Raw genomic sequence first — 9,177 nt, 5'->3', positions numbered from 1 at the left:
GCAGGAGGGTGAAAGGTTTGAGGGGGTACTCAGCAGGAGGGTGAAGGTTTGAGGGGGTACTCAGCAGGAGGGTGAAGGTTTGAGGAGGTACTCAGCAGGAGGGTGAAGGTTTGAGGGGGTACTCAGCAGGAGGGTGAAGGTTTGAGGGGGTACTCAGCAGGAGGGTGAAGGTTTGAGGAGGTACTCAGCAGGAGGGTGAAGGTTTGAGGGGGTACTCAGCAGGAGGGTGAAGGTTTGAGGGGGTACTCAGCAGGAGGGTGAAGGTTTAAGGGGGTACTCAGCAGGAGGTTGAAGGTTTGACCTGATTCTTTCTCCCTGCCTCATGGCTCCTCTGTCTGCAGCCTTCAGTGAGGAGGAGGTGAACATGTGGATCGCTGGTCTCAACTGGCTGATGCTGGACACCCAGAGAGCTCCTGCACCACAGCAGATAGACAGGTGTGTGTTTCTGTGTGCATTTGCTCACACGTGTTCATGCACGTTCATGCACTAAATCCCAGTAAATGCCCATTTTATTCTCTCCTTCCATTCATCACTAGAGGAAAATCCCTATTTTAGGGCTTTGTTGAAATGACAGTCATGTTTATTTGAGTAACTTGGGGACATTAGTAACTAAATCGGCGTGTCATTGCAGTAAACGAATGCAATGATACATAATAACAATCATATATGTATGCATGTGTGTTTGTTATGTACTTACACTGACTGCGCTTGACTGCTTATTCCTCATATTTGGGATAAAGTGATATCTCACGGCAACGAAAGAGCAGCAAGTTGGACGGAAAAGGAGTTGGTGGTAGGAAGAGAGAGAAGACAAATATTTGTTTTGGGATGAAAATATGGACTGCAGATGAATGTGTGGAGGCAGCAGTTTGGCTTCACATGGTGTGTGTGCAGGAGAACAGAGAGAGAGGCTGTGAGTGAGCGTGACGATGTGTAGGAGAAAGAGCCAGGTTAAGAAGAGTGCTATATGTTTAGAAACCGCTATAGGAAATGAAAACCCCCAATTGTCTCTTGTTTATGAAGTTTGTATAAACTGTTTGAGCGTTTTGATTCATCGTCTGACTTGGTTTTTTCTTCTTCTACCGGATACAGCCCGGCCCTTGACTTAAACGTAGACTCTGTCAATAATACCCCCCAAACTTGCTCTTTCATTCTTGTGTTTGTCCATCTCTCCATCCCTCCTCCCTCTGTAGGTGGCTGAGGAAGCAGTTTGAAGTCATGGACAGGAACCACGAGGGCAGGTGGGTTAACTCGCCAAGCAACGCGTCAACAACACCCGATCACAACCTTTTACAGCGTCAGGTGATGGATGTTCTGTAGCAGCAGGTGGAATGGAAGGTGAAACCAGTTCCAGATGTTATCAAAGAGGGCGCTACACCCTGCGAGGGATCTGCCATGACCCTAACATCCACATCCTCGCTCAAAATACCCCCCCCCCCCCCGCCCCGTGCACAAACACACAAGCATCTCTTTCAGTCTCACACACACACACACACACACACACACACACACACACACACACACACACACACACACACACACCTCATGCATGCACGTACGGCCAGGCCCCTATTTGGGTGGAAGCAGTTCCAGCACAAACAGCCTGCTGCCACCTGATAAGGAGCAGGAAGTGATGCGATGGGCTGGGAGAGGGCAACTTCCTGTCTCAGTGGAAATAGTAACAGTAGCTAAAATCCATGCAGAGTAAGATGGAGGAGGCAGAGAGAGATGTTTGAGACATGCTAATGCCGGGGGTCTTCATCACGTAACGCACACGTAGACTTCCTGACTTGTAACGTTCCCTCCTGGGTCTTTCTGTCTGGACTTGTAACGTTCCCTCCTGGGTCTTTCTGTCTGGACTTGTAACGTTCCCTCCTGGGTATTTCTGTCTGGACTTGTAACGTTCCCTCCTGGGTCTTTCTGTCTGGACTTGTAACGTTCCCTCCTGGGTATTTCTGTCTGGACTTGTAACGTTCCCTCCTGGGTCTTTCTGTCTGGACTTGTAACGTTCCCTCCTGGGTATTTATGTCTGGACTTGTAACGTTCCCTCCTGGGTATTTCTGTCTGGACTTGTAACGTTCCCTCCTGGGTCTTTCTGTCTGGACTTGTAACGTTCCCTCCTGGGTATTTCTGTCTGGACTTGTAACGTTCCCTCCTGGGTCTTTCTGTCTGGACTTGTAACGTTCCCTCCTGGGTATTTCTGTCTGGACTTGCAACGTTCCCTCCTGGGTCTTTCTGTCTGGACTTGTAACGTTCCCTCCTGGGTATTTCTGTCTGGACTTGTAACGTTCCCTCCTGGGTCTTTCTGTCTGGACTTGTAACGTTCCCTCCTGGGTCTTTCTGTCTGGTCTTGTAACGTTCCCTCCTGGGTCTTTCTGTCTGGACTTGTAACGTTCCCTCCTGGGTCTTTCTGTCTGGACTTGTAACGTTCCCTCCTGGGTCTTTCTGTCTGTCTGCTCTCCTGCTTCCCTCCTGATGGTTGTGTGTGTGTGTTTTGTTAATCAGCAGAGTGATTGTCCATGTGACATTCCTCTCCAAAAGACGGTAAAGACATTAGCATCAGAAACATAAAGCCAAAGAAAAACACACCTTCATGAAGAAGGTAAACCATGCCGTGCCAAAACATTCTCATGTCCAGTTTGAATATAGGATAGAAATGATAGCTTACCAGAGTGTGTCAACGATGGATAGAAGGGAGGGGAATAGTATAAACATGGAATACACAGCCAGGCTCCCATCGCTGTCCTCTCCCTCTGGTGGAAGAGATGTCCCCTGCTGTCCTCTCCCTCTGGTGGAAGAGATGTCCCCTGCTCTCCAGGCTCCCATCGCTGTCCTCTCCCTCTGCTGGAAGAGATGTCCCCTGCTCTCCAGGCTCCCATCGCTGTCCTCTCCCTCTGGTGGAAGAGATGTCCCCTGCTCTCCAGGCTCCCATCACTGTCCTCTCCCTCTGCTGGAAGAGATGTCCCCTGCTCTCCAGGCTCCCATCGCTGTCCTCTCCCTCTGGTGGAAGAGATGTCCCCTGCTCTCCAGGCTCCCATCACTGTCCTCTCCCTCTGCTGGAAGAGATGTCCCCTGCTCTCCAGGCTCCCATCGCTGTCCTCTCCCTCTGGTGGAAGAGATGTCCCCTGCTCTCCAGGCTCCATCACTGTCCTCTCCCTCTGGTGGAAGAGATGTCCCCTGCTCTCCAGGCTCCCATCGCTGTCCTCTCCCTCTGGTGGAAGAGATGTCCCCTGCTCTCCAGGCTCCATCGCTGTCCTCTCCCTCTGGTGGAAGAGATGTCCCCTGCTCTCCAGGCTCCATCGCTGTCCTCTCCCTCTGGTGGAAGAGATGTCCCCTGCTCTCCAGGCATCCCCGTCGAGCCTAAACCATGAGAAACGTACAGAAGTCCTCCTGCCATTCTGTCTGGAAAAGTAAAAGCCCAACACTGACATAATAGCTTGAGCCAAACTGCACAGTGCCATCTGCTGGTGAAAAGAGGTGCAAATTCACACACAAGCCATCTTTATGCCAACTCCCCATACTGAGTCTTTATGGGAGGCTCTCTAAAGATGCAGTTGAAATATTGTATATCTTTTAGGATTATCCAGCACTGCCACTTGTGTTCCAATAGACTGTCTTTAATGTAATGCCCTCCCCTCTCTCCCTGCCTCCTCTCCTCTCTCCCTGCCTCCTCTCCTCTGTCCTTCCCTCTCTCCCTGCCTCCTCTCCTCTCTCCCTGCCTCCTCTCCTCTCTCCCTGCCTCGTCTTCTCTCTAGCATCACAGTGAAGGACGTGAAAACTCTGCTCCCTCAGGTCAACTACAGAGTCCCAAACATGCGCTTTCTCAAAGACAAGCTACAGGTGAGAGCACACTGGCGAGAGAAAGAATCCATACTGTTTCCATGCTATAAGAAATTGCAGATTGCAAATTCGGAAAATGCAACTGGAATATGCTGTTTACATGATCAAATTCTGAATATTGTCATTTTCCGAATAACAGTGGAATATTGTGTGCATGTAAACGTAGTCAACGAGGATAGTTCTGATCGTGGTTCAGTCGCAGGGGAGGGCAATTTTTTTTGCTTTTTTTCTACCATCAAAGTACACACGTCTTTGCTCTTTGCGGCCAACATTTCATCAAAGGTAAGCTCAAGTAACGTTAACGGGGTATTAATCATTATTGTAACGTTACTCGAGCTTACCTTTGATGAAATGTTGGCCGCAAAGAGCAAAGACGTGTGTACTTTGATGGTAGAAAAAAAAGCTATTTTTTTTGCCCTCTCCAGCGACTGAACCACGTCGCACAAATCCACAACCTCCTCCTTTCTTTCTCCTACGGGATTCTGTAAAACACAAGCCAGGCGTGTCTCCTCGTCGGTTTAGTGCAACCGATAGCACAACAGGTAGGCTATCCGGCACTTTGGCTGAACAAACAGCGTGAGTCGACTCGCAGGCAACGGAATCAACAAGTTTTTTTTTGACCGTCAGGTGGGCGTTCCCGGCAGCACGTAACGCCCCTTGAAAGCTATGAATATTGGTAAATGACAGATAACCGTCACCTTGGAGTGATCTGACTGTATTGCTCTTTACACAGGAGGTGGAGGCCAGGAGCGACCTCTCGTACCCTAACTTTGCACAGCTCTACAGAACACTGATGTTTGACGCACAGAGGAGTGTGAGTATTGCTTCTGTGTTTGCACCACGCACCCACCGTTGACTGTATGAAGTATGGACGGCACGTCTACTCTCCACTCCCTACCACTATGCAAAACTGAAGCCAAAATATCCTGTTTCCGCGAGCTGCCATCTTGCTTCTGTGATGTGATTTCTAGCCCGAGTCGGCGCAGTAGAGTCAACAACGAGATGACGGCCCTTAAGTCGTCTGCCGTCTGACCGAGGTTTGAAAGTGGCTGTCACAGCTGTCAATCACCCCCTTTTTATATTGTCAAATAATGAATTCAAAACAAACTTGCCGGGGGAAAAAAAGCGCACTTGAACATACATCTGCGTGATAAGAACTACATAAAATGACATAAACCATCTTTGGGTCAAATGTATTTGACGTAGTACAGCTCACGTCCCATTCACTACCATACTTATACTGCAGCCAGCCAGCAGAGGGCGATGGAGATGTTTTGGCTTCACTTTTGGATGACGTCCGTATTCTATACAGTCAGTGGCGCACACACAGCACACTGCGCTCACTATGTACTTTGCTGTTGATGCTTCACCTGGCTCCCTCCCTCCTGTCCGTCACCTGGCTCCTCCCCTCTCTCCGTCACCTGGCTCCTCCCCTCCTGTCCGTCACCTGGCTCCTCCCCTCTGTCCTCCAGATCATTGAGCAGCTGGAACTCTCCTTCCCTCTCCGGTGAGTCCCTGCACCTCCTCTTCCTCTACTACCTTCATGTTCCTTCATGTTGTCCTTCTACCTCCCTACCTTCTCTTTCAAACAGATCTCCTCACTTTATCAGTGTCCTCAAGAAACGTTTTGCATTAAAAAAAAAAAGTAAAACATCAGGAACCTGAGTGTCTCCATGCGCACAACTGAGACCATGTCCATCAGCCACAACTGAAAGGAAGGAGGAGAGGGAGACTTCCACGCCTTCAGAATGAGTCTCTTGGCGACAGTCAAGGGACTGTCAGGGACTGTAGGGAGGACCAGTGAGGATTCCGAGCGGCCGATGATGGCCAGTTCAACCTCCGGCCAGTCAAATACTTTGGCCCAGAATCTGGATAGCAAAGGGCAAAACCAAAAAGCATGGGACAGTGTGCCCTCTGACACCTGACACCTATCACATAGTGGTGAGACAGAAGGGTAGATCCTGTGCAACTTATGTTTAGAATAATGAAGACGGTGAACAACTTTAAATTGAATGAGCTGGTTCCTGCTGTTAATTGAGCAGAGTTGGACCACAGATAGACTCCTGTCCCATATGACTTCAGATAACTCAACACCAAGTTCCTCCTGCCACACCTCTCTAACCCTCTCACAGGGGGGGCCCTGATGTGGCCGTCGAACAAAGATACACATCTAGAAATAAGATGCCTGGAGTGAGAGGGGCTTAACAAAACATTTTAAAAAAGCATGCTCTTCTGGGAGAACTTCAAAGTCACGAATCTTAGATCGGACGTAATGTCTAATTTGTATGTATCTGTACAAATGTGCGGCAAATCAAATGTCCTCTTTAAAACATCAAAACATGCAAATTGGCCATCAATGTACGGTCTTTGATGGAGACCAGCCCCTTCTCACTCCAGGCGTGTCTCCTCGCACTCTTATTCTAAATGTCCACATTTTTCTCTCTCTCTCTGCTCATCTTATTCACTTTGCTTTCACTTTCACTCCTCTGCCATCCAGTTCTCCTCTTTCTGACTGAAAATCATCCTCTTTTTAGGAATGTTGACAGACCAGAACTTTGTCAGATCTCTCTCTACGACTTCCAGAAGTTTTTGCAAATGGACCAGAAGGTACCGAACAAATCCAACCCCCCTCTCTACAACACAGATAACACTCTCTAAATGACTTGCTGTGCTCATCTCTGTATTTCATTCTTTCATTCTCAGGAGTCCTGGGCGTCCGATTTGAGTCGGGTCAGAGAGTTCCTTACGGGGTACCTGAAGGGTGGACCGCAGCCTGAGCCAATGCTACAACTGGATGAGGTGACACACACTCGCACACACACACACACACACACACGCACGCACACACAAACACACACACACACACACACACACACACACACACACACACACACACACACAACTGTGGCAATAAATGCTGATCTTTTCACTCACTCTCTCCTCCTAGTTCCTGACCTTCTTGTTCTCGAAAGAGAATTCTGTGTGTGACCCTCGACCTTCACCCGTTGTTCCTGATGACATGAAAAAACCTCTGTCCCAGTACTGGATCTCCTCCTCACACAACACGTAGGTCTCTCTCTCTCTCTCTCTCTCTCTCTCTCTGTCTCTCTCTCTCTCTCATCTCTCACTCTCTCTCTCTCTCTCTCTCTCTCACTCTCTTCTCTCTCTCTCTCTCTCTCTCTCTCTCTGTCTCTCTCTCTCTCTCTCTCACTCTCTCTCTCTCTCTGTCTCTCTCTCTCTCTCTCTCTCTCTCACTCTCTCTCTCTCTCTCTCTCTCACTCTCTCTCTCTCTCTCTCTCTCTCACTCTCTCTCTCTCTCTCTCTCTGTCTCTCTCTCTCTCTCTCTCTCTCTCTCTCTCTGTCTCTCTCTCTCTCTCTCTCTCTCTCTCTCAAAACACAGAATTCAGAAAAATTCCAAAAGGAAAAAAAAAAACAGAATTTGGGATTTGTTCCTTTTTTCCCGTTGTACCGACTTCGTACCGAACCGTGACCCCGAAACCGAGGTACGTACCGAACCGTGACTTTTTTGTACCGTGACACCCCTAAGTAGGAGTAATACGATTGTTTCTGCTGGTGTATTTGATCTGAGTCAGTGATCACTGTCCGCCCGGTGGCCTGTATCAGGAGCACATGCTTAAAGAGATCACAATCTCAAATTGTTGTTAAGAGAACAAGCCTTGGTAAATTATGTTTATCATAGTGATAGTCATCTTACATCTTTTCTTTGTTTATGACATTTGACTCAAAGTCATTGTAAAGGAGGTCTGCCTCAATGATACTCTCAAGTATAAAGGTTGAATGATGAGAGATAAGATAAGATCAACTTTATTGTCCCAGGAGGGAAATTTGTCTTGGGCAAAAGTGCTTGTACCAACATAGGTGTAACAGACACAGAACAGACACGGTCACAGTCACAGCATTGCACTAAAACACAGGAAAGAGTGCCAACTAAGGCACAAGATTGCACAGCCCTATTGCACAGTATGTTTAAATCATCCAATCCCTTAGTAAGGGAAGAATAAAATAAGCAATAAAACCATAAAAAGCATTAAAATAATAATAATAATAAAAAAATCGGCAGCAGATTAGATTAAAAAATAAAAGAGTAAAAGAATAAACCATTAAAAATAGGATTAAGAATGAATGAATGAATGAATGAGAACCGCCGCTCTAATGAACTCATGTTCTCGTCTTCTCAGCTACCTGACAGGTGACCAGTTTTCCAGTGAGTCGTCTCTAGAAGCCTACGCCCGCTGTCTGAGGATGGGCTGTCGCTGCATCGAACGTAAGCGTTTGGACCGGAGTTTCATTTGCAAAGATTTTGGATTCAGCTGAATTCTGTGTTCTCTGCATCTTTAGTGGACTGCTGGGATGGACCTGATGACCTGCCAATCATCTACCATGGCCACACCTTAACCTCCAAGATCAAATTCCTGGATGTGCTGCACACTATCAAAGAACACGCTTTTGTCACATCTGAGTAAGTGGACTGTGAGGGTATTGCACCTGATCATTAGAGTATCACGTTATGTTACTACAACTGTGTGCCCAAATCCATGAGCGTACAGCGAGCGACGCTCACACCTGGGGTGATGAACGGCCCTCTTATCGTTCTTTTTCTCGCTCTCTTCTTACCTCGATAATTGCCCATTGTGTTTACATGCGTGTTGTCATTTACATTGGAATAAAATCGGTTTTTAATTTAATTGTATATTTATTTTATTTTAGAGCAAGATAAAATATGTCTGCTCTTGTTGAAGCTTGGGCTAAAAAGCCCCTGAATTTTACATTCATCCTTTAAAATTAAGATGTGTTTAAAAAGCTATTGTGTGTTACGTTTTCAGTGCTGTGCCTTTTCTCTGGGTAAACAAGAGGTGAGCTTGAAATGAACTGAGCTGCTAATTTTTTGGGACTGTGAGCTATAGCTCAAATATGAGCTATGAACGTGAACTAGTTCATTTTAATCTGCGTGAGCTGAACTTTGAGCTAGCTCTTGTGAAGTGTGAGCTTGCACAACACTGGTGTGTGTGTGTGTGTGTGTGTGTGCGTGCGTGCGTGCGCGCGTGCGTGCGTGTGTAGGTACCCTGTGATCCTGTCTATAGAGGACCACTGCAGTGTGGTGCAACAGAGGAACATGGCCACCCACTTTAAGAAGGTGTTTGGAGATCTGCTGCTCACCAAGCCCGTCGACAACAACGCAGAGGAGCTGCCCTCGCCGCAACAGCTCCGCAGGAAGATCCTCATCAAGGTTCACGCACACAAACACACACACACACACACACACACACACGTAGCCTAGCTTAGCTCTGTGCTTATTTAACAATACACAGGCAGGCG

General features: G+C 47.6%; 1 protein-coding gene across 1 annotated transcript in view; it reads left to right on the top strand.

The window, feature by feature from the left end:
- LOC310786991 (1-phosphatidylinositol 4,5-bisphosphate phosphodiesterase gamma-1-like) overlaps window positions 1-9,177 on the top strand; it is a 64,491-nt gene that overhangs the window by 34,110 nt on the left and 21,204 nt on the right. Inside the window, exons 17-27 of the mRNA XM_083648315.1 lie at window positions 342-435; window positions 1,194-1,241; window positions 3,756-3,840; window positions 4,574-4,654; window positions 5,313-5,347; window positions 6,375-6,447; window positions 6,544-6,639; window positions 6,788-6,906; window positions 8,040-8,125; window positions 8,200-8,320; window positions 8,920-9,088. Coding sequence (XP_083504441.1) covers window positions 342-435; window positions 1,194-1,241; window positions 3,756-3,840; window positions 4,574-4,654; window positions 5,313-5,347; window positions 6,375-6,447; window positions 6,544-6,639; window positions 6,788-6,906; window positions 8,040-8,125; window positions 8,200-8,320; window positions 8,920-9,088 — 1,007 coding nt within the window. The remainder of the gene's footprint in view (window positions 1-341; window positions 436-1,193; window positions 1,242-3,755; window positions 3,841-4,573; window positions 4,655-5,312; window positions 5,348-6,374; window positions 6,448-6,543; window positions 6,640-6,787; window positions 6,907-8,039; window positions 8,126-8,199; window positions 8,321-8,919; window positions 9,089-9,177) is intronic.

This window comes from Poromitra crassiceps (genome assembly GCF_964638095.1).
Source record: "Poromitra crassiceps genome assembly, chromosome: 12".
NCBI classification, from domain to species: Eukaryota; Metazoa; Chordata; class Actinopteri; order Beryciformes; family Melamphaidae; genus Poromitra; species Poromitra crassiceps.
The sequence above is the reverse complement of the archived record's forward strand: the minus strand, read 5'-3'. Positions and strand labels throughout refer to the sequence as shown.